The 25,936-nt window shown below is 41.6% G+C and overlaps 1 protein-coding gene across 1 annotated transcript; it reads right to left on the bottom strand.

Annotated features, from left to right (window-relative positions):
- Positions 1 to 13,852: 13,852 nt before the first annotated feature.
- On the bottom strand, positions 13,853 to 20,411 carry LOC145405776 (uncharacterized). The gene is made up of 3 exons (XM_080277012.1): positions 20,355 to 20,411; positions 15,764 to 15,988; positions 13,853 to 14,205 (listed from the first exon to the last, which is right to left on the bottom strand). The coding sequence occupies exons 2-3, from the start codon at positions 15,976 to 15,978 to the stop codon at positions 14,094 to 14,096; spliced, it is 327 nt and encodes a 108-aa protein (XP_080133138.1). The 5' UTR covers positions 15,979 to 15,988; positions 20,355 to 20,411; the 3' UTR covers positions 13,853 to 14,093.
- Positions 20,412 to 25,936: the final 5,525 nt, after the last annotated feature.

Below are 25,936 nucleotides of genomic sequence, written 5' to 3'. Positions count from 1 at the left end.
TCTTCTTTTGTGCCACAGCCTGTCTCACCTCTTCATTCCACCATTCTGTTCCTTGCACCTACCTCCATCTTCTCTTCATCCCACACACCACATCACAATTTACTAAATTGTGTAGTAACTGGATGAGATGGAGGGATGGAGTGGAGAGGTATATATATATATATAGATATATATATATATATATATATAGATATATATATATATATATATATACACACACACCCACACCCACACACACATATTTTATGCGAGGAAGAAGGAGCCAAAGGCTAGGAGCCCACAAAACAGTTCCTTCCAAGAAAAAACAAAAACAATACACAAGAGAGCCAAATTCATGATCTGTTCATTTCGAGATCCTGGACATACTGCGTTTGAAAGACTGGAGATCATAGGAAGTAGGAAATACAAACAGGGAGACAGTTCCAGAGTTGACCTGTTGCATAAATTAAGGACTGGGAGTAACAGTTAACTCTTGCATTAGAAAGTTGGACAGAAAAGAGATGAGAGTTTGTTGCGCGACGGGTGCTACATGCCCGTCGTATAGGTGGAGGGATGCAAGCAGAGAGTTCAGAGGAGCAGTGGCCACTGAAGTAGCGATAGAAAAGAGAGAAGGGGATGTAAGTTGGGGGGAGGGCAGTGAATTGGCAGGGGACAGGGTGAAATGGAGGCAGTTTGTTTGTGGCCACCTCTCATGGGATTGAAGTCGTCTGGCTATAGATAGATAGATAGAGTTAGATAGATAGACAAATAGCTAGAATTATACTGTACTGTATAACCAAATGGACATCTGGTAGTCTAGTGGTTTAAGGCACTTCGACCAGGTGTGGTCTACAATGGATTACATCTGAGGGTTGGTTGGAATTAATTGATCACATACTTTTAATGTCACTCAGAGGAAAGTGACTAGACATTTCTGCTCAAAATGTGTGGTCCATACTCATGATGGAACAGTAAAGGATTGCATGATAGATAAGTAAATAGATAGTATTTAATAGTTAGGTAATAACCCATAGATGTCAGGAGGTTTCTCACTTATTAAGATCGTCTGGTGTTGACCTGGGTAAAAAAAGATAAGTCATCAGGTGAGGTTTAGGGGTTAATTGAGGTAGTTTCTTAACTGTTATACTTTGGCTGGTTTCTCACTTGTGAACGCAAGCATATAGATAGATGGATAAAGTAAAAAATTGGCATTTGCAAGAATATAAATTAAAGTCCCATTGCAACCTATGACGTTGATGTACCAGTTTCCCAGTTTACAAAAGCACTTGTTTGGAAAAAGTTGTTAAATTTTAAAACTCATCCCATATAAATGAAAACTGCCTTTAGGTTAAGTGAGACTAGGTGTTTCAGTGTTATATATTTATTCTACTTACTCCCTCTGGCTGTGCTCTGCAGTTGGGTGTCCACAAACATCTCCCTGGTACTGGTGGGATTCCTGAGGCTTCCAGGCAACCGAGACTTCTTCACGATTACCCGGTAAGCCCATGGTGACGCACAGACCAAAGACTGCCACAGGGGAATGGGAGTTTTTGGCGGATGCAGGGAGTATCCATGGTGATGCACAGGCCCAAGACTGCCGTGGGCGAGTGGGAGTTGTTGATGGATTCAGGAAGTTCTAGTGTCCTTGATGATGCACAAACCTGAGAGACTGCCACAGAAGAATTGAAGTTGTTGACAGACTAAGAAAGTTTGAGTGCTGGGGTAGTGGGACCAATTATTAATTATTATTTTTTTTTCATCATTGTACTTATTATTAGATGCTAGTAATTTTACTCATTTATGGTTGAGACAGCTTGGGTATTCTGTTCCAATAACACCAGGTGACTTTATTTAGCTGGGAGTGAATATAGAAGTCCAGAGGTGTTAATACTGTCACCATTATCCCTCTCATGGTAACATTGACCTTTTATTTATTTATTTATTTTTTAATCTCAGTTTATACTTGGATGAGTCCTAGGAACCCAGGTGTTAATATTTTCCATTTTATTGTACATATCTTTACTTGTACATATCTTTACTTGGGAGTAATGTAATGATTAGTGAAGTGCATTGCAGGTAAAGATGGAGGTAAGTGATAGGATGTTTGTGAAACTGTATATATTTTATTTAGGTATTGGAAAAATGGGTCAGGTTAATGATAGTGAAGATACTTTTATTTCATTTATTCATTTATTTCTTTATTTTTTTTCCTTATGATGTGTTGCCAGGATTTTGAAGGCTTGAATGATGCACTTTCTCTTTATTTGTCTCTGGATCCTACCATACCATTGATACCACCATTTTTTTTGCATTAACTAAGTTTATTTTTGTCTCTGGCTCCTATCATACCATTGTTAGGTGGAAATAAGGGTCCATTAGATGCTGTACGTTTGTGCATCAGCAAAATTAACTGAAGAAATGTTCAGACTCCAGACAAAGTACAGTAATTCTTTCTGTAAGACTGGCTGTGACTAATATGTTTGAGCTAAATAAACTCACCCATTGTAAATTGGAATGTAGTAGCTACAGAATTCCTTTGTCTCAGCCCAAGCACTGATCATTATGGTATAGGTATAGTTTTGAACATACTGGGTGCCTCGGCTTTCTCTTATTATAATAAAATTGTTTGTCATCAGGTAAAATAAAATGCAAAAACAGGTAGTTTCCAGACAGAGGGTTAATGCACTTTTATTTTAAAAATTTGTATGATATAGCTGTTAATCAACATGGAACACTTTTTACAGAACCTGTCATTAATAAGCAGTTAGAATGTGCTGAAAAGGGTCAGGGATGATGCAAGTTGCACACCCATTTATTGTAATATGTACTGTAACTTTTTTTTTTTTTTTTCACTTAGTTGCTAATGGACTTTTTTTTTTTTTTTTTTTAACATAGTACATACAGATTTACCCAGTTCCATCAGGTGCAGTTTAATGCATATTAGGAATCTAGAATTTATTTTTTAAAAAATATTTGAGTGCATAATTAACCTCAAGGATAAGGGGTTGAATAGGAAGGCTGCCAGAGATCAAGCAGCATAGAGAGCTGCCATTAGGTGACCAGGGCCAATGCATGCAAGCGTGTTGGAGCCTTTATAAATGATACAATACAACAGTACAAGTGTATAATATTACGGAAGCGTAGGACTCATTTAGAGTCGTTTCGCTTTTTTCGTGGGGCAGTGTAGGATTGGATGATGATGATGATGATGATGATTCACTTTAATACAGTACTGTAGTTTATGAACACATGGATAGTGTTAATGTATTTAAGCTGGTGGCATTGTTATTGTTTTTGTGCTTTTCTCCAGATGATTTTATACAGTTTATGTGAGATTTTTTCAGCTGGGAGGATTAGAGGTAGCCTTTATTAACTCCTTCAGTACAAGACATCCTTCCTTTGATGAATAAAATTGTCTCTAAGCAGCCTGAATAAAGTGGGGAAATGTGGCATCAGAGTTAAAGGGTTAGAATGGTATTAAAATGATTCATTACTGTATTCTGTTAGGTTGGTTTTATCCATTGTGATGTGTAGAATTATTAGTTAGTTATTTAGTGTATTGTGTTTGTATTATGGCACAGCTTATGTTTTTGCTTTTATATTTTGTAATATACATCTCAGTTTATTTCTTATTAAGCAGAATTAATTGACGTCAGTTGCATTTATTTGTAAGAGGTGGTGCCTGGTGGTTTAGTGGGTAATTCTGGCTTTCCAATCAGATTGAGCCGGTGAAGGTTTATATCCAAGGGATGGTTGGGATTTATTGCTCACGTAATGCCACTCAGGGATGGGTGAGGCTCGTCACTCTGATCTTAAATATCAGGACCAGCTTGCCTAGCCCTGGGCTTCTAAGCTTCTTATGGGGCAACGTAGGATTTGATGATGGATGGTTGGATGGATGGCATTTGTTTAGTTATTATAAGTCAATGGCTGTGGCAGTTTATTCACACTATCTGCTGTACGGTACACTTTGGTTGTGAATACTTGGTGCTTCCCCTGGTTCATGGGGATGTGAACCCAGTGAACTGCGGGCTGAAGTTACCCTTCTCTTGCAGTCCGCCATCCACCGTTCAGGGGACTGGGAGGAACTTCGGGGATGTTTTTATAACTGGGCTGCCAAACTTACTAGATATATTGGTGCCAGTGTTTGAAAGTGTCCCTCTCCATCATCTGTCTTAATACTAAATGAGATTTTCAGAAATCTTTCATCTCGCCAAGCTCACACACCCCTCTCTCTTATACATTTCCACTCCATCCCTCCGTCTCATCCTCGGCCTTCCCCTCCCTCTTCCCCCGTCCACCTCACTCTCATACACTCTCCTCGTCAGTCTCTCGCTCTCCATTCTCTCCACGTGACCAAACCATATCAATATAATTCTCCTAATGCTTTCTGTCACATCCACATGCACACCTCAATGCTTTTTCACTTCCTCATTTGTCAGTCTTCTCTCCACGTAACTCCACATACTCCTCTCAGGTAACTTATTTCCACTGTTCTCACTCCTGACTTGTGTCCTTCCAGCAAGTCTAAGCTTTGCTTCCATATGTTAGGATTGGTATCACAATACTGTCATGCAGTGACTTTTTTGCTTTCATGCTCACTTCCCTGTTTCTTATCACTGCTTTCAAAGAATCAGCAACCTTTCTTCCCTGTTGTACCCTTTCAAGCACTTCACCCTCTAAACTTCCATCCTTACTCATCACACTACCCAAGTACTTAAATGCACTCATATTTTTCATTGCCTTCTCATTCAGCCTCACTGTACCTTCAGTGCCTTCATTTCTCTTGGAGACAATAACTTTACTCTTCTGTACATTCACCTTGAGATTCCATTTCTTACACGCTCTCCCAAACTCATTCACAAAGCCCTGCAGTTCCCCTTCGTCTTCACGTAACAATACAGTTTAATCTGCAAACAACAGTACAGGGAGTTTCCAAACACTGCCCCCTGTCATTAGGGTCGCCCCAGTATCCACTGCCCCACCTTGTACCTCTTTTAAAACCCCATCCATATACAGATTGAACAACCATGGAGACATGACACTTTCCTGTTTCAATCCAACATTCAAATAAACAAATTTACTCAATTCACTATCCACATGCACTGCAGCAGTAGCCCCTTCATACATACTCTTCACAGCATTCAACAACTTTCCATTTACTCTGTATATTCTCAATACTTTCCACATTCCACAAGGGTGACCTATATAATAATTTGTAACTTTCTTTAATATACTGAAAAATGTGCCATAGCTCCAAACTGTAAGGTTTGTGACCAACCCCATAAGTAGGAATATGGTCACAGTGATGATGATTTTGATGATGATTAAAAAGACATGTAAACTTATAAAAAAATTTTAGAGTGGCTCAAAGACTCCCTGATAAAAACAAAACTGACTGCACAAAGGCTACAGAATAGTTGCATGAAGGTAGTATGGAAGACAAAGAATATGTACAGGTAGGCTATACTGTACTCCTTTCATTTAACTTGGCTGTAAATTGCCATCTTTCCATCATGAATACTGAGCTGTAACAATAGATTGGCATTAGAATGTGATTTTTTAATAATGAAGAATTGTTATGGAATGTATGTAGAGTTGTAGTTTTGTCTCATTTTGTCTTACATCTATGTGACTTGCTACAAGAGAGATCATTTGGGCCAAGGTAAGTTGAATGAACTTTAGTACTTCCTCTTACAGCATGGGCAGTAGTCATCCACAAAAGTCATAACATCCCAACTTGTAATTCCACACTCAGGCCCTCACTTTAAAAAAAAAAAAAAAAAAAAAAAAAAAAAAAAAAAGGTTGCTTATGAGGCTTTGTGGTGCCCCTTCTTAGTGATTTATTACACCTTAACACTGTTGTATATATGGGTACAATGTATAGGGCATATACATTTATCTTTGTCATTAGAGCATCAATTTAGTTGTTCATGTTGCTTTTGCTTAACCCTGTTTGCTGACTACAGGCTAGCAACTGCTGTGGGCTTATCCTAAAGGTACAGTATTGTACACATATACTGTGCAGGGAACTGGTGCTCCCTTGTGATAGCACCTCACCAGGTTCCTTCCCACAGGGACATACAGTAGTTTGCATGAACAACAAAGAAGAGGATTTTGAAGCGTAATAAGGATAATAAATCACCAACGTAGAGGTGTTGTAAAATCTCCAAAGCCACTTGGAATATGAGCCATACAATTGCTTACACTGTATCAGAGAATTGCTGCTCTTTGCTGTTTTGAATTAACTGTCCTGTGTTGATTAGGCACTTGGGAGGGTCTGATGGTTGAAGTGTCTGGGTAAAGGTCAGACGTGGGTTCAATACCAAGAGGTGACTGGTGGATTTTTTATCATGTAATCCTACGGAGGGATGTAGGCTGGTCATTTATCCATAAATGTACAGTACACTTCTAGACTATGGTATCCTAGCTTCCGACCCCTGCACCTGGAAAGGGATAACATGGAACTAGCTGTTACCAGTATAGTTTACGTGATGGAGTTCACAGCAGGTTAGAATCAAGGACATGACTTTAGTGGATGACTGCATGCCCCTCAGTGTCCTCTTCTTCCTCACATTCACCTCAGTATCTTCCTTTTATTCTACCCTTCCTCCTCCTCCTCGTCCCAGTCTTCATCTCATTCCCCTCTATATCTGCCTTTTTTTTTGCTGCCCTTTCTTCGACTCTCATGCCTTACTTCATCGGCTCAGTCTTCCTCTCATGCCCCAGTCTCCCACCTCCTCATCATTCACTCATACTCTTCCTGCGCTTATATCATGCTGTCATTCCTCACCTTCTCCTCATTGTCCCTGTCTTCCTCTGATTCCCCACTATACAGTATCTTCCTCTTTTTGCTGCCCTTCTTCCTATTCTGCCTTCTACTCTTGTGCCTCTTTTCCTTGGCTCTGTCTTCCACTCATGCCCCTTTCCTCCTCCTCCTCCTCCTCCTCATCATCATCATCATCATCATCATTTGCTCATATTCTTCCTATTTTATCTTGTCATTCCTCCTCCTCGTCCTCCTCCTCCTCCTCCTCCTCCTCCTCCTGCTCCTCCTTGCAGCATTGTGCCCCTCTTCCTCTTACCTCTGCCTCAAGTATGCCTCACACTCCGTTTCCCTCTTCCTTTCTTGTATCCCGCTTCTTCCTCTCTTGTGCCCCTCCTCGTCCTTTCCTGTGCCTCTCCTCGTCCTTTCCTGTGCCTCTCCTCGTCCTTTCCTGTGCCCCTCCTCGTCCTTTCCTGTGCCCCTCCTCGTCCTTTCCTGTGCCCCTCCTCGTCCTTTCCTGTGCCCCTCCTCGTCCTTTCCTGTGCCCCTCCTCTTCCTCTCCCATGCCCCTCCTCTTCCTCTCCCATGCCCCTCCTCTTCCTCTCCCATGCCTCTCATCATCCTCTCCTGTGCCCCTTCTCTTCCTCCTCTTCTCCTATGTCCCCCCATCATCATCATCATCTTGTGTGCACCTTTTCGCTCTTCCCTGTACCCCCTCCTTTTCCCTCTTCCTCCTCTTTATCCCTCCTCCTGTTCTTTCATCATCCCCATGTCCCCTTCCCTTCTCCCTGTGTACCTCCTCCTCCTCCTCCTCTGTCTTTCTTCCCTTCCTTCTCTTCTCTGTAATTTTCTTCGTCTTCCCCTTAGGCTTCTCCTCCTCCTCCTCATCTCTTGTTCCGCTGTTCCTCTTATGCCCTTTTTTCCTCCTTATCATTCTCTCATGTCCCTCTTTCATCTCCTCCTTCCTCACATTTCCCTCCATCCAATCGCAATATCATCTTCATCTAGTACACCTTTCTTCTTCTCATCTTCCTCCCAAGGAAGATAAAGAGGAAGAGAAATTTGATATATAATATTTAGTCGGTCAGTCCTCTCTTCCTCATTATTTTCCTGTCATGCCTCCCTCCCACTACTTCAATACTCCTCTTGCTTTTTATAACCCCCTCCCTTCATATCTTCCCCTCCTCCGTATGCTCCCTTCCGACTTTATTCCTCCCGACTTTATTCCTCCCGACTTTATTCCTCCCGACTTTATTCCTCCCTTGCTCCTCCTGCTCTTCATACCTTCCCCATGCCACTTGTCCTTTTCAGTCTTCTCTGTCTTTCCCCTCGTCCTCCTTTCATGTCCCTGTTCCTCCAGATCTTGTCATAATCACATTCCTCCAGATCCTCCTTTCTTTCTCCTCATATTGATCTTATGTCCTTCTCGCATTCCATTTAACTCCGTCATCAATAAGAAACTATAAAATAAAGTTATGCATATACAATTTTTTTTTTTGTATCCTCTGTGTATCCTAAAAACGGTAAAAGGTACATGCAGTCAGAATATTTTTAGTCCTTGTGAAATGATGTACTGTATTACAATATTTACTTTTGATACGGTCTTAGTTTTAGGTATGTAAGGAGAACCCCCCCTATAGTCAGGGAATGAATGAAAATAAAGTAGGGGGATACAAATAATGATGCTCATGCAATCTAGAGAGAGAAGCATTTTAGTGCTGCCATCTACGAGGCTTTTCATCATAGGGTTCTCAAAACAGGTTATCATAAGCCCTTCCCTGTGTGGATGAAATGTAGTTCAAATGTCGCCCACTATGTGGCAGCACCAGCTTATGAAAGTTAGTGGTGCTGCCATCTAGTGGGAGATCTTTGAACTAGGTTCCATTGCACAGGGAAGAGGCCTTATGTTTTGCTGTTCCTGAGAAGACTGGTGCTGCCACCTGGTGGCAAATATGTGAACTAAAGCTGCATTGCACGGGGATGGGGTCTTACGTTACCATGTTTTGGAGATCAACTTAAGACATTGTTAGTTCACATTTTCCGCCAGAGGGCAGCACCAGTCTCCTCAGGAACAGCAAAACATAAGGACCCTTCCCTGTGCAAGGGAACCTAGTTCCAAAATCTGCCACTAGATGGCAGCACTAGTAAGACTGGTGCTGCCATCTAGTGGCAGATTTTGGAACTACGTTCCCTTGCACAGGGAAGGGGCCTTATGTTTTGCTGTTCCTGAGGAGACTGGTGCTGCCACCTGGTGGCAAATATGTGAACTAGAACTGCATTGCACATGGAAGGGGTCTTATGTTATCCTGCTTTGGAGACCTACATGAAACAGTTAGTTCACATATTTGCCACCAGATGGCAGCACCAGTCTCCTCAGGAACAGCAAAACATAAGGCCCCTTCCCTGTGCAAGGGAACTTAGTTCCAAAATCTGCCACTAGATGGCAGCACCGGTCTTACTAGTGCTGCCATCTAATGGCAGATTTTGGAACTAAGTTCCCTTGCACAGGGAAGGGGCCTTATGTTTTGCTGTTCCTGAGGAGACTGGTGCTGCCATCTGGTAGAAAATATGTGAACTAAAACTCCGTTGCACAGGGAAGGGGTCTTATGATAACCTGTTTTGATAGCCAGTACCTTGATATTTACCCCGCTACGAACTGACGGCAGTTTTGATGTGCTAAGAAGCATAATTCAGTATTAATGTGGATAAAATAATACACTGTCTACCTCTGAATTTTAATTATTACTCAGTAACAATTTCTAATTACAAGACAACAAGTTCCTGGTAAAATATATAATTACAATACTGCTGAATGGAGAATAAAGTACATGAGAACTGAGAAGAGGGGGAGAAAGAAGGGGCTGGCAGAATGAGGAAAAGGAAGGGAATATGTGAGCAAGAAGAGGAAGAGCACTGAAAGCATTAAAAGTACGAGGAGTAGAAGCAGGAGGAAGATGAAAAGTAAGAGGGACACTGAAAAGGGGTTGAGGGTGAGAGAGGGGGTTACAATGGTGGGGAAAAAAGGAAAGGGAAAATGGAGGGTAGAGCTGAAATACAAAGAGGAAGAGAAGGGGAAAAGGTAATGAGAGAGGAGGAACACACGGGTACAAAGAGGAAGGGAAGGCAGAAGAAGAAAATGAGGACAATGAAGATAACGGGCACAAAGAAGAGGGGAGGAAGAGGATGTGTGCTGAAGGGAAAAGTGGGGAAGAGGATGTGTGCTGAAGGGAAAAGTGGGGAAGAGGAAAAACAGAGGAGGAAACAGAACAGATATAGGAAGAAGAGGAAGAGAAGGAGGGAAGAAGATTGAAAAGGGGAAAGGAGAAGGAAGAGGAACAAAAAGAGTAAGAACGAAGAAATGGCAGGGGAGAGGAGATCTTGAAGAAGATGAGGAACGCAAATAGGAACAATATGGACATGCAACAAGAAGAGGAGGAACACACAGAGGAAAAGGAGGAACACGAGGAGGATGAGGAGGGAACAAAGAGGAAAAATATATGGATGAAATGAAGAATGGGGGAATAACAAAGAGGATGAGGAGGAGAACAAGGAAGAGGAGGGAGAAGATGAGGATGAGGAAGGAGGGAGATGAAGAGGAATTTAAAAAATCACTATAGACGAGGGGGAGCTACGAGCTGAATGAGGAAGGGGAACCAGGGTGGAGGAAGAGAAGGGTTGAAAGGAAGGAGGAAGAGCATATGAAGAGACAAAAGGATAAAAGAATAAGGCAAAATGAGGAGCAAATGGGAAGAGGTAAATGGCAAATGGAGGAGCAAAGGGGAAGAAAAAGGCAAAACTGGGAGCATAGGGGAAGAGATGCAGTAGGTGGGGAAGACAAAAGGCACACATGACAAAAAGAAATGGAGGGAGATGGAGGACAAGAGGAAAAGAGAGGAGGAGGGAGGGGAAGGGTAAAAGGAAAAGAGGGAAAAGAAGGAGCACAAAAGGAAGGGAAGCATCAAGGCAGGAAGAAAATGAACACAAAGGGAGATGGAAAGAGGAGAAGAGGCACAAAGAGAGGACGAGGAGAGGCATAAACATAGCCGGAGGGAAACGTGCACAAAGGGAAAAGGAAGAACAAAAACTAAGGACAAAATTATAAAGGACGGAAGGAGAAGGAGCTCAAAGGGAGGAGGGAGGAGGACAATGGGAGGAAGAAAAGGATAAATGGAAGAGGAGGAGCACCAAGGGATGAGAGAAGGAAAGAAACGCAGAATATAGAGAAAAGGAGGAGGTGGAAGGTGGGGAAGTGAAGGACGAACATAATGTGATGAAGAAAAAAAATACAGAGGGAGGAGAAGAACAAAGGGGGAACAGATATGAGAAAGATGAGGGAAGAAGTATAATAAGAGGCAGAGGAGCACGAGGGGAAGAGGAAGGGAATTAGGAACATAAAAGAAGAATGTGAAAAGTGGGTGACTACAACAAAAATTAAATAACATAATAAATGCCAAAAGGGAATAAAAACTGCACTACAGAGATGTCAGATCACCTCTGAGGATTACACTGAAGAAGCTAGCTAATTTATCTTAAATTTTACCCAAAAGATACATCTGAAGAAGTTGATCTACCTCGAAGAAATTAACCTTAATGATGTTAGCTCCCCAAAAGTTACATCTGAAGTTAACCCACCACAAAAAAGCCAGCTCTAAAGAAGTTACACCTGATGAAGTTAGCTCAAATGAAGTTAAGCATGGAGAATTTTAACCTACTCTATTCAATAAAGTTTCAACAAAAGCTTTTCCAACAGACTATTATGTTGTTGATGAATTAAGAACTATACCGTATGCTGAAAGTTGTCATGATCCATTATAAAGTACTTCCAAAGGAAAACAATTACTGTATTTTGTGCCTTTCACTTTTTAATGGAGCTGGAGAGGGGCACTCTTGCAAGGTGGAAGTGATACAGCCATGTATGAACAGATCCGCTGCCTGGTTATACAAATGTCATCTCCCTCTTTATCCCCCAAAAGGAAGATGGTGGACTGCAGGAAAAGGACTTCAGCAAGTAGTCCACTTAGTTCACATTCCAATGAGCCTTGGACCTAAACAGTAACAACTATAGCATTACATGAATGCAAAAAGTTATGATATTTTGCAACACATCCCTGACATACAAAAAGGATCACCTGTGTTATGACAGGGCACAACTATCAGTCCATAAATACATCTATCTATCTATCTATCTATTGCCAGACGCCACAATCCCACAAGGGGTGGCCATTTGACTTTGAGTTATTTGTTTTATGGGGAGGGGCACTAACCCTCCACCAACCCACTTGTTGACACATAGGGACCACGCATGGTTTGGTTATATGGTATAATAATAATATTAACAAAGAAATCTGGTTAAGATTCTCTTGCACGTTATTTATGCACTTCGTGTCATTTGTGCAATTCATGTCAATAAATAATAATAATAATAATAATAATAATACAGTAATAATAATAATCCATCCATCCATCCATCATCCAATCTTACGTTGCCCCATTAGGAGCGTAGAAGCCCGGGGCTAGGCAGTTGGTCCTGACATTTAAGATGAATAATAATAATAATAATAATAATAATAATAATAATAATAATCCATCCATCATCCAATCTTATGTTGCCCCACAAATTCCTTGATGAGTCTGGCTAAATGCTTGTTTACAATCAAATCTCCGCATCTTGATCCTATATCTCAGGTTACAGATAAAAAAAAAAAAAAAAAAACAGCAAAAACAAATCCCATTTTACCCCTGAGGTGTGTAGGTGCCAAAGGTTAGGCTATCAGTACATTTAAAGGTAAATAAAAGACCTACTTCCCTTGGTGGCATTACACGACTGATAAACCTCAAATCACAGTCTGGGGACTGAACTTAACCACCAGACCACCACATGCCTAAACTCAGAAGTATAAATCAAAATTCCTCTTTTGCATTCTTCCTCTTCTGTCTTTCCTTCATTCTCTCCTCTTCCTTCTGCCTACAGGTGACTACACTCCATCTTCTGTCTTTCATTCCTTCATTCTTTCCTCTTCCTTCTGCCTATGGGTGACTCTACACTGAGTGAAAAACCAAATGGTTTCCTGTACAACAGGATACCATTTACTACACTGGGTGGTAACCATACAACCAAATCATGGCACCTGGTGGTTTAGTGGGTAATTAAGGGGCTTCAATCGTACCTATGTAGGTTTAAATCCATGGGGTGGTTGGGGTTTACTGCTCACGTAATGCCACTCACAGGTGAGTGAGGCTGGTCACTCTCATCTTCAATGTCAGGACCAGCTTGCCTAGCCCCAGGTTCCTACGCTCCTCATGGGGTGACACAGGATTGGATGATGGATGGATGGATAAATTAAAATGTTTGGCTTGTGAGGTGCTGCCAGGATTCTAAGGGCTTAAATATATGATTCCTTGTGTGGAGTCTCACTGGGCATGTAGCTGGTAGTTATACACTTTCCTACTTTTTCCCTGTTCCTGGATGCTACCTCACGCCATCCTTAGGTGAAACAAAGGATCATAGTATACTTGAGAGTGTGAGGGTGTAAGCATGCCCTTAATCTCTGATTATTAAATGCAACATTGATGTTATTAGCCTGCATTCCATACTACTGAGAGCAATAAATAACAATACAGAGAAGTTAGATATGTTCAATCATGAAAACATGCTTCAGTAACTGCCAATAAAAAATGGGGTTTTGTCCACAACTTTGCACTCTCAGTTTTCATTATACAGTCCAAAAGGTAACGACGATGAAGAAAAGGACGAGGACTGTGAAATGAGGATGAGGAAGGTGACGACAAGGACAATGAGGACGAGGATGACGAGGGCGAGGACAAGGATATCAAGGAGAAGGATGTGGCTGAAGCTGCCACTTACAATGATAATGGGTGACTGGAAACACCAATGAACTGACTGAAATTACCATAATCTGAACCACTGCAAGGAACATGGAAATTCTATAATTTATTCTAACAAAACCTACTTTTCTAGTCTGAAGTATCAGGCACTAACACAACACTTTTCAATTTTTCCTTTCACAATGCTAGAGAGGGATGCCTTCACGTGATGGTACCAAAAAAACTGGGTGGCTCACTGCCTGGCTATACTAATGTCCATCAATTACTTTCCAGTCCCATGCAAGGAGGATGGGGGACTGTAGATGAATGGCAACTCCAACCTGCAGTCTACCAGAATCACTGATAAGTCCAAAGTCACAAACACAATGGTAATTCCTTGTATCCAATTGTAACAATATTATCTGAAGGAGGCCAGAGTAATGAACAAAAATTTTTCCCCTGATGGCAGCGGGGGCAGCAACAGTGGCGACTTTTTTCCCCAGAAGCCCAGCAGTCCTACGTGTCACAAATCTTCACATGTCACCACTAGGGCACTATTACCATACTGGATACATGGTGGGGCTGCATCTGCCACTTCTTCATCGTCATCTTGGCGGTCATCTCTAACACATCTCCTGTTGAAAGAATTTTGTAAAGTGCTCTACACCTTGATGGAGGAATTATCATCTACAGAATGAGACAACTGCAAAAGGACAAAAATCTGGGTGTAATTAAGGTGCAAGAAGCATATTTTTAAATTCAGAGTTCAATACAGAATATGTAGCTTCACAATGTAGAGGTAACAGCCAATCCAATTCCATGTTACCCAGGACATCTCTCCTAAAATGAATAATTGAATTAGCCACAAGAAACTGAAAGAAATCCTAAGAATACCCATTCAGCACATGGACCTAAGCTCAACAAAGTTAACTGGTCATAGACAGAATAAAGTGCAAGACATCATTAGGCTGAATGGTTTAATCAAGACTGTTTCGGTTGTATTATCGCTTCTGCCAGAAACACAATTACGAGATTTTGATCCACTTTTCTGGTATTTTATGGCATTTTTATTGCAAATTATTTTAATTTTACTTTTGATGGTTAGATCAGGTAAGGTTAGTTCAGCTTATCTTCCAGAGTTAAATAAAAATAATTTGTGTCAAAAATGCCACAGAAGAAAAGTCTTAGAACTGTCTAAAATAGGCTACATAAAAAATGGATAAAAATCTCATAACTGTGTTTTGGGTTGAAACTATAATTTTACCACTGTTTCTGACCCATTTCACCCAGCGAGAGGAGCATACACATCTATCTATCTATCTATCTACTGCCAGATGCCTTGATCCCGTAAGGAATGGCCACAAAAAAAAAATTGCCTCTACGTTGCTCTGTCCCATTTCACTGCCCTGCTCCCTGCTCCCCCCTCCCCCTCTCATATACCTCTCCACTCCATCCCTCCATCACATCCTTGGCCTCCCCCTCCCTCTCACTCACATATACTCTCCTTGTCAGTATCTCATCCTCCATCCTCTCCACATGGCCAAACCACCTCAATGTGCTTCTCCTAATGCTTCCTATCACAACCACATTTACACCACAATGCTGCTTCACTTCCTCATTTGTCAGTCTGTCTCTCCATGTGACTCCACATGCTCCTCTCAAATAACTCATTTCCACTGCACTCACTCTTGACTTCTGTCCCTCCAGCAATTTTCAAGCTTCACTTCCATATGTTAGAGTTGGTATCACAATACTGTCATGTAGTAACTTTTTCACTCCCATGCTCACTTCCCTGTGTCTTATCACTGCTTTCAAGGAACCAGCAACCTTTCTTCCTTGCTGCACCCTTTCAAGCACTTCACCCTCTAAACTTCCATCCTTACTCATCACACTACCCAAGTACTTAAATGCAATCACATTTTCCATTTTCTCCTCATCCAACCTCACTGTACATTCACTGGCTTCATTTCTCTTGTAGACCATAACTTTGCTCTTCCCTACTTTCACATCCTTACATATACATCCTAGGGTTAAATAAATAACTCTGATCAGAATTACCAAAGTATCACTGAACTCTGTAATTCTGTACAGTACTAAAATTCATACTGCTGTATACTACCAGTGTTGATCCATAAATGAAATACTGTATAGCTACAGCACACCGCTATATTTGGCATTTTGTATTCAACTAACCTGATTTTGCCAAAAAGCAGCAAACAGATTGGGATGAGATGAATCAAGATACAGTATTGTTGGATGTTAATTCTATGGGAATATGGTATCACCAGGTTCTCTGCTTTCGGTGCTGCTTTCATCCACACCATGGACTCCACTCCCAACATCCCATCATCACTCCCTGCCATAGATGTTGGCTTGATGGAGGATGGCATGTTTCGCTTTGTGCTCATCTCCACAATTCTGGAACAAAACAACTAACATTAACCCCTTGAATTATATGAAACTGAACTTAATCATAATGTGTTCACTTAACAATAATTTGCTCAGCAATACACTCTGGCAACACAATCCTATCACTAAGCAAGGGATGCATGTAACATAAAACATGACACCTTCAGGTTCAAGTTCGTCATATATTTGATCCAGGTATACATCCAGATACTGGTGCTAGAGAGGGACACCATCATGTGGTGGTACTGGTATGACTGGGCAGTGCAGCTGGTTATACAAATGCCTTTCAGTTCCCTCCAGGTAAACTGCGGAAAAGCAACTTCAGACTGCAGACTACTGGGTTCATTCTGATGAACTTTGGGTTGCAGTTACTACAACCCAATTTTGTGAAGCCAAGATAAATCCTAATAGCACTGCTAGTCCATCCATTCATCATCCAATCCTATGTCGTCCCATAAGAAGCGTAGGAACCAAGGGCTAGACAAGTTGGTCCTGACATTTAAGATGAGAGTTACCAGCCTCACTCATCCCTGAGTGGCATTACGTGAACAATAAACCCCAACCATCCCTTGGATATAAACCTACACAGGCTCAATCCAATTGGAACACCTTAATTACCTACTAAACCACCAGATGCCATAATTTGGTTATATGGTTACCACCCAGTGTAGTAAATGGTTTCCTGGTATACAGGAAACCAATTGGCTTGTCACTCAGTGCACAGCCTCCAATAGGCAGGAGGAAGAGGAAAGAATGAAGGAAAAAATGACAGAGAAGGAAGGATGGAAGAAAGGAAAGGATAGACATTCAAAGCCGCACTACATTGAGTGAGTGGATGATGAGCGCCCCCACCTACCACATACAGAATTGCTAGATCCTGTTATAAGTTTTCAAAATCCTTTTTTTGCTATTGAGTACTTAGTTAATATCTTGAATTCCATTTTGCTGCAACAGTAACATTTGACAGTATGCTCTTCTATCTACTTATCTAAAGCTAGATGCCTAAATTCCTGAAGGGGCAGCCACAAACAACTTATACACTGTGCTTCACAATAAGCCAATCTGTAAAGGGAGAAGAGTGGAGCAGCATATTTGTGAAAGAAGAGGAATGCTTGAGAGAGGTAGAGTACTGGAATAAGATAAAGTTGTCTGGAGGCAGTACTGTCATGGCTATCCCTTGTCTGTTGGTTTTCAGGAGGAAGTATGTCAATGCAAATGATGATGATAATGGTTTAACATAGAAAATATTAAGAGCAATTCTACAAAGTCCTATCATACCCCCAAATTAAATAATGTACAAAAGAAATTTTTTGATATGAATGATTTTTTACTAGTTGGTGGGGGTGCTCACCATCCACTCACTCAGTATAGTACTGCTCTCAGTTGCCTGTCCTTTCCTCTCATCCTTCCTTCCTCTTATATCTTTCTTTCCTCTTCCTTCTGTCTACGGGTGACTCTACACTGAGTGACAAGCAGATTGGTTTCCTGTACACCAGGAAACCATTTACTACACTGGGTGGTAACCATATACCAGTAACTAAAGTATGGTGCCTGCTGGTTTAGTGGGCAATTAAGGCACTCCAGTCGGATTGAGCCGGTGCAGGTTTATATCCTAGGGGTAGTTGGGGTTTACTGCTCATTAATGCTACTCAGAGATGAATGAGGCTGGTCACTCTCATCTTAAATGTCAGGACCAACTTGCCTAGCCCCAGGCTCTCAAATAAATAAATATACATAAACAGCATATATAAACAAAAAATGTATATAAACAGCATATACTGTATAAACAACTGTCTCAAGATATGCCCGTCATCCTGAAGCAGATTTCCCGAATTTCATGTTTTCTCAAAAAAACATATAGATAATTGCTTCAAAATCAGTAATTGAAATCATTATAAAATATGAATGAAAAATTTGTAAAAAGTATCAGTAATTTCAGGGAAATAATGAAAACCTCGATGGTGATAAGATAAACACCAGGTTTGGTTTCTTCTACATGCATACTGCCCATTTACTATAATCGCTAATTTGTTTCGTTTCGTTTCGTTTTTAAAGGCTCCAACATGCTTGCATGTGTCGCCCTTGGTCACCTAATGGCGGTTCTCCACGCTGCACGATGCATTGCAGCCTCCCTGTTCAGTCCCTTAACCCTAAGGTCACACTTAATGACCTCGTCCCATGTCTTTCTCGGTCTACCCCTCATAACCCCACCCCCAATGTTAACACTTCTCACCCAATTATCATCCCCCATCCTCTCCACATGTCCAAACCACCTCAATCTACCTCTCCTCATCACAACACCAATACACTCCAGTCCCATCCTACCTCTCAACTCTTCCATTGTAAACCCAGCCCCTCCAGGCCTTGGACGCAGGGACGCACTGCACATCCACCTAATCGTTGTCATTTCTGTACGTCTGAGCCAGCGAATGTCTTCCTCCTTCACTGCCCAGGTCTCATTGCCATACAGCATTACACTCCTAACACATGCTGCATACAAAGATCCCTTAGCACATAGGAAGAGCCCTCTCAATGTCAGGAGAAGCAAGAGCTCTCTGAACTTCTTCCAACCACTTCTCACCCTAGCCATAGAGCTAGCTCCAGCCCCACCTCCAGCACACAACATGTCTCCCAAATAACAAAACTCTTCCACACACTCAAGAGATTCACCAGCAAGTTCAATCCTTTCACGTTTGACAATCTCCACCTGCTCACCCCGGCACGCCGTACACATAAAATCAGCATTATCTCGCAGTCTACCTCTGATACCACTACATCTCTTATGCACCCATTTATCACACACACTGCACAAGATGGAATTACTTCCCACGCCCTTGTGGCAAACTGCACATGGCCACTCTCCCTCGTCTTTGACAGTACTGCCACCAACCCTAGATATCATCACTTTTGTTTTATCTGCATTTACCCTTAAACCCTTTTGCCCCATACCATCTCTCCACTTCCTAAACCTTTCCTCCGCCTCCCTTTCATTCTCCGCAATCAACACCAAAACATCAGCATACAACAACTCCCACGGGAGTCCGTTTCTAAAGTCACGTGAAAGGGCTTCAAGTACCATGATAAACAACATGGGACTCAAGACTGACCCCTGATGCACACCAACATTCACGGAAAACTCATCACTCAAATCTCCATTCACTCTCACCTGGGTGTGAGCACCCACATACATGGCCATAACCACCCTAACCAGCCACTCCTCCAAGCCAAGCTTTCTCATTGCCCACTTCACCACCTCTCTAGGAACTCTGTCAAAGGCCTTTTCCAAATCAACAAAAACAAAATAAAGATCCCTTCTCCAACCAATATATTTTTCCTGAAGCTGTCGAACAATGAATATGGCATCAGTGGTCCCCCTACCTGGCATAAACCCAAACTGCATCTCATCAATATTCACTCTTTCTCTAATCATACCTTCTAAAACTCTCTCCATTACCTTCATTATCTGATCTAAAAGCTTTATACCTCTATAATTTCCTCTTTCCAGGGCATCACCCTTCCCTTTATACACATTTACAATTGCACTCTTCAGCCAATCATCTGGGACAACACACTCATAAATAATCCTATTTATCAGGTCAGTGACTAAACTCACCCCTATATCGCCTGAGGCCTTCAACATTTCGGCAGTCAACCCAGACACACCTGCTGCCTTCCCCACCCTCATCCTGCCTATTGCCTCACTCACAGTAGCAGTATCAATCAAAGGCCAATGGCCAGACACTGGATCTGCTGGCTCCAAACCTTCCCTGTCCCAGTCAAATTGTATATTACAATTTTCAAATCTGATTACATCTAAATAATCATGATATATCTAACCTCTCTGCTATAACCATAAGGGCCTTTACAGATTATGAAGAGAATAAAGTACGGTACATCACTGGTGAAAATTTAAAAGGACTGTATTAATGTAGCAGTAGAAAAATGTGCTCATAAAAATAAAAAAATGTTCTAAACTCACATTACCCCTTACACATTACTTATGGTTCATACAGCACAAACCACACAACAAACACATTAGTACACTGCGGCATACACTGTGATGGAGGCGGGGCTCCGATGTAGGTAAACATGATCTTTAACATTCACAATGCCTAGTTTTGGTTTATACAGCATCATTCATACAACAAACGAGGCATTATTTGGTACGTATTTACGAAACCGGCACCCCGATTCCACCAAGTTAGGTAGTTTAGATTCGTCCATCTGTATTTGATAGTATGGACACTGATATTCCGCCTATATTGTAATAAACTCATTAACTTGAGGTAAGTAATTTTGGTACTGATGCAAGCAACACAGGCAGTTAACTGCGGGGTTGTGACTGCAGTTCGTGATTGGGATAAGACAAAATTACCTATTTTTTGATAGTCAGGGAAGCGGCCAGGTCACCCACGTCATTTGTTTACCAACAAATGTCCCCGACTGCCTGCACTGTTTACCAACCATCGCTCAGACTGGACGCGTCAGTGTTATCAAACATACTCAAATATGCGCAAAAGAAAACAATAATTAGTGTCAAAGCCGCGGAAAACTTAGCGACTTAACCGAACTTAACGTAAACTAATCTAACTCTGCCAAAGCTAACCAGGGGGCTTCGCCCCCAAGACCCCACAACAGTCAAACTTTTCACCTAGGTCATCAACTGAACCATCTGGTACAAGAAAAATGAGAGAAGGATAGTCTACTGTAATACAGCCATCTGATTCCGTTTCCAAAATGTTCTTCATCTTCGGAACTTGTTCAGCGTTCTTCATCCTGTTCTTCATCCTTTCCTGTACTCGCTGTACTGGCTGTCGCCCCTCTGCAGCTCCTGTGTGGAAAACAAGATACATTAACAAAGGTGAAAAAAGATAACAGCCAATCCCATATTACCCCTTTTGAGTTACAGGAGCCCTAGGATAGTCCACATTTTTGTTTTTAATGCAAGGAAGAAGGAGCCAAAGGCCAGAAATCTGCATGATTGTTCCTTCCAAGGGAAAAAAAAAAAAGAAACAAAGCCTAAATACACATTATAAATGACCAACCTACATCCGCAACGGCATTATGTTATTAAACACCCCTCATTTATCTCTCGGGGTCAAACCTATGCAAGGCCTTCACCCTGCCTGGGACATTCTAACCATTGTTTACTTGTAGCAGAGCTTCATGTCAAAGAGTGATGACTGAGTAGCAGGTTAAGAAGCCTCTACCCGTATTTCAGTATAACAGAGGTTCCTCCCAAGACTGACGGTATCCAAACCAATATTAAACCTATTGTTACTTTATATCAAAGAAATATAAACTCCAGACTATATGCAAATTGTTACATCTGTGAGATTTTCAGGATTCAAGAGGCTTGAATGGCTTGTGAATGAGTTTGTGGCCCATTTCACCGAGTATGCTGTTGATAGTTCTCTACTGTGCTTACCCTTTCTTTGCTTTCTGAATTCCACCCCATCTCATCTTAGAAAAAGAGGTCAGGATGATGGTGATGGTCGACTGTGTATTACTTATAGGGAGATCAATTGGTGACTATGCTGAATGCCATAACATTCTTTTTTTGTTCATACCTGAGATGACAGGTAAAAGAATCGGTCAAAATATTAAAATAAAAATTTTCAGTCCACAGACTGCTAATGGTGTCTATTAATCATCTGTCTAACCCTCAGTAGGGGGTAATTTATTGCAACCCTTCAGTACCTGTTCATGAGTGCTTTGGTGATGTGAGAAGACACGGCTACACTGCAGATCTCTCTCCTCCTGTCATCTTGACTCCCTCCAGTCATCATCATCTGAACTTGCTCCATGGTGCACGAGAGAGACACCTTCATGTGGTGGCACTGATGTAACCGGGCAGCTCCATTTCCTGGTTATGCAAAGTTTCCTCAACTTCCTTTCCCCTGAAAGGAGGATGGTGGAATGTGGATAGAAGGACAGATTCAGCCTGAAGTCCACCAGGTTCACATTCAGACGAGCCTGGTCCTACAAGAGCAACACCTGAAATTAAAGTGTAAATTTAAAAACAAACCACCAATAACATGGGAAAGCAGAAATGAAATGGACAATACGGTAAATGATGGGTTCCAAAATATATATGCAATTGATGCTGTGTTGTTAGGTAAATGGCAAATCATATTCATAGTTAGCAATGGTGCTTTAACCTTTTCATTGCTGTTGGCACTCTTGGGTATTTGTTGTTGTGGATTCAGGTTCATTAGAAACGTGAACCAGGTGGACTGAAGGCTGAAGTTGACCTTACCCTGCAGTCCACCATTCTGCTTTTGCTGGGCAGTGAGGGAGCTGAGGGACACATTTTCTATATACTAGGTAACCGGGCACGGGACCTTCTGGCTATTTCAATGCCAAAACATGAAGGCGTCCCACTCCGGCACTACTTAGGTATTTTGAGGAGGGTAACACCAGAAGATTTTGTTTAGTTGATTGAAGTTCTATACTCTGCACCACCGAAAATGTCTGCAGACCCGCACCCTCTCAGCCACCATCACTGCTGATGGGCAAGGATGAGGTGGAGATGGGATTGAATGAGGCTGAGTAGAGGAACTGGGTATGGTGAATCAGGATAAGGTGAACGGGAGGGTGAAACGAGTTAGCATGGACTGAGGGACTGCATTCTCCACAAAGATGTACTCGTACTGTCTTTTATTGTGGCTATCACTACATGATTTTATTCAGCTGATGAAAAATTCCACAAGGTGAAGGAATTAACCCCTTCCTGACAGGAGGTCCTCCTGTGGTATTATCCGTAGACTAAAAATTAACCGTTGATGGAGAGGAACGACTTCAAGTTGTGGTACTGATATAAACAGGTTGCTCCACTACTTATAGTTACACAAAACTCCCTCGGCTTTCTCCCTGTCCCTCAAATGAAAGATGATGTATTCAGGGGAAGACCAGCTTCAGCCTGCAGTCCACCGGGTTCGCTTTAAAATAAGCCTGGGGCCACAACAACAACAATAAGGATTTGACAAATCACTTACCACCAACATTATAACGCACCAAACAGGTCCCTCAGGTGGCGTCACAAGGGCTGAGGTCCATACACAATACCGCGCCTGCTCTGATGTAACGAACTTCCCAATCCCCTTTTTATTTACCTTAGTTGATGGCGCTCTCCACCACACCCTGCAGACAACAGAATCACTGAGAACATCTTATAAATTGATACCACCATAACAGCAAATTATCCTAAGATAGTGGTTGGATGAGTGAACAGAAAATGCATCACAGGGAAAGCTTTAAAGCAGTTAATCTGCACACCAGTATATTATGTTAGTCTAACTTCAAGCTCTGCTACATCATCATCATCATTATCAACCTGACCTCTTATTCCCACCTAGGGATGGGGTGAGGAAAGAAAATGGAATACGTGATAGCGAGAGAACTAACCAGCAGCATCACCAATGAAATAGGTCACACATTCATTCAGGTCTACAGACTACCTCACCGGCTAAACCATCAGCACACATGAATATATTTTTTGTAAACACACACACACACACACACACACACACACACATACACACAGAACCACCATCATCCCAGTTCTTAACCAACATGCAAAGATGAAGTGGGATAGGATGCAGAAAAAATAAAAAGAAAAGAAAAGATGTATGAACAGGATGCTCAAAGGAATGGGTCACAGTCATTCAAGCCCTTTAAATTCTGGCTCCAAATCAAAGATAATTTTAAATACATCCTCCATACGGGGGATAGGGAGGGAGATGAAGGGGGTTTGTATATCTGGGTAGTGAATCTCGCCGGTTATATCGATGCCACCAGGGGAAGGCGTCCCCCTCCAGCACCAGGGCCTACAGTAATATGGACAGATAAATACAGGTCGTACTGAAACGCATAACCCTCTCAATAAAACATTTTTTGTTATTTATCATGCAGTCTCCAAACGATTTAATTCAGCCCTTGAGAGACCTTAAAACCGGAGGGGTTAGATACAGTGTCTACAGAGCTCTCCACTGGTAAGGTACGCCCACACAAAAAATATTCGTTACCCTTGTGGTGTGATACAATATGACATAAGGAACACGGATTCTGAACTACTATCAGTACCAAGTGAACTCAGTTTCATTTTTACAAATCATTTCAGAGTTCATCGCACCCAGAGGTAATGATATTTTTTTTGGGGTGGGTGTACCTTCCTAAACTCAATAATATCGCCAGGCAGCAGCAAGACTGTGCTATAGGCCTAGGCAATGCGTCGTCATCTGAGGAAGCTGGGCTATTTTCACAACTTGAATACTAATTCGAGGTTGTATGAAATTCGAAAAGCCTTAGCTGTGAGGTAGTAATAAGTCTCCTTGGTTATTAGTCAAATCAGCTCTTCAGTATGACTGCATTTGGGAACTTGAATACTAGCTCGTGGTTGTGCGAATTTAAATGTCTTAAGAGGTAAGAATGAATCTCCTTGGTTACAAGTCATATTAACCCTCCTGTCAGGCTATGTCTGGGCATCAACCGAGCTGGAAGGGGCTGCGGCTTTCTGCCATTTAAAATTAAAAAAAAAAATAATAAAATGACTACAGCGAGGTCACTGTACGGAAAAGCTCAAGCTCCTACACTGGTTATAAATCAAACACACCATCCTATTAATTCATAATTTATTAAATTAGCAACAAATAAATTAACAATTACAACAATAACAACAACAACAATCAAAACGAAAGCATTAATAACTGGTGTTCATAAATAAACTGGTCCACACAAGGCAACAAGAATCTGGCTGTGATAGAGAGGATTATGTGTTTACTATTTTTTTTTTGTGATGAGGGATTACATGGTTGATTAATTATGCTGTGACAGGGAAATTTTTCAGTGCTATTTTAATACTTCTATGAAACAAAAAAAATCTTCCTGACATAACAATTATTTATGCTTGTTATGAGATACAATGCTAAATTAAAATGTAAGTGAGCTGTGATTAACACTCGTATCTATTGTGCTGTCAGATACATTATAAAACGGCATCTGGGTGCGATAGACGCAATGAATATTTAAGTATCTGAATATCTATCAGTTGAATTTAGTTCATGAAAGTGTTACAGTGTAGTATCCTAGCATGTGTCGGGCTGACTGTGGAAATGTAAGGTAGAACTGGCGCTATTTTAGAGGAAAGGGAATCAGGGACTATCTAGGGTGATACAAGCTACCACGAGTGGAGTAAGGACTACCTAGGGTGAACAAAAGGCTATCTAATGTGACTAAGGGAAAGAGGGTGACCAGTGCTATCTAAGAATGGACCAAGGCTATCTAGAAAGGGTCAGGAACTAGCTAAGGTGGACCAGGGGATATCTATAGGTGATTAGGAGCTATCTAGTGTGGTTCAAGGGAAATCTAGGTTCGAATAGGCTACCTTGGGTGGACCAGCACTATCTAAGGTGAATTTAGAAGCTGTCTAGAAAGGACCAAGATCTACTGAGGGTGGGGAGGATCAGGGAGCAAAGAGTTTTCTAAGGTGGATGAGAGTGAACCAAAACCTATATAGAAGGGGTCACGGCAACCTAAAAAGGGGTCATCGCTGTCTAAAGGGGGTCAGAACTATCTCCAATATTCCTGGCAAACTAAAAAAGACTCAGTACTATGTCAAAAGGGGTTATGGCTATCTTAAAACGTGTCCTAGCTTTCACAAAGGCCAAAGTTCTCCCTCTTTCTCTCTCTTTCCCTAAAAAAAAAAAAAAAAGGGTTCAGGGTTAGCTAAGAAGGCTCAGAGCAAATTTTAGAAAGATAAATAATGAGCCAGGCATGATCTAGGCCAGACCAAGGACCAAGATGATCGAGGAGTGGGCTGAGAGATGGGACCGTATTCTAAACTGACTTTGAAGATTTCGTAACAATTTTCGCGGTGATTTATTCAGCCTGTTGCATTTCAATATCCTCCTGTGTCCTGATACAAACCATGTCGATATGAAAACAATGTATTTAACA

Source organism: Coenobita brevimanus, chromosome 68, assembly GCF_032717465.1.
Source record: "Coenobita brevimanus isolate Jiangsu-jjx chromosome 68, ASM3271746v2, whole genome shotgun sequence".
Lineage (NCBI taxonomy): Eukaryota > Metazoa > Arthropoda > Malacostraca > Decapoda > Coenobitidae > Coenobita > Coenobita brevimanus.
The sequence above is the reverse complement of the archived record's forward strand: the minus strand, read 5'-3'. Positions and strand labels throughout refer to the sequence as shown.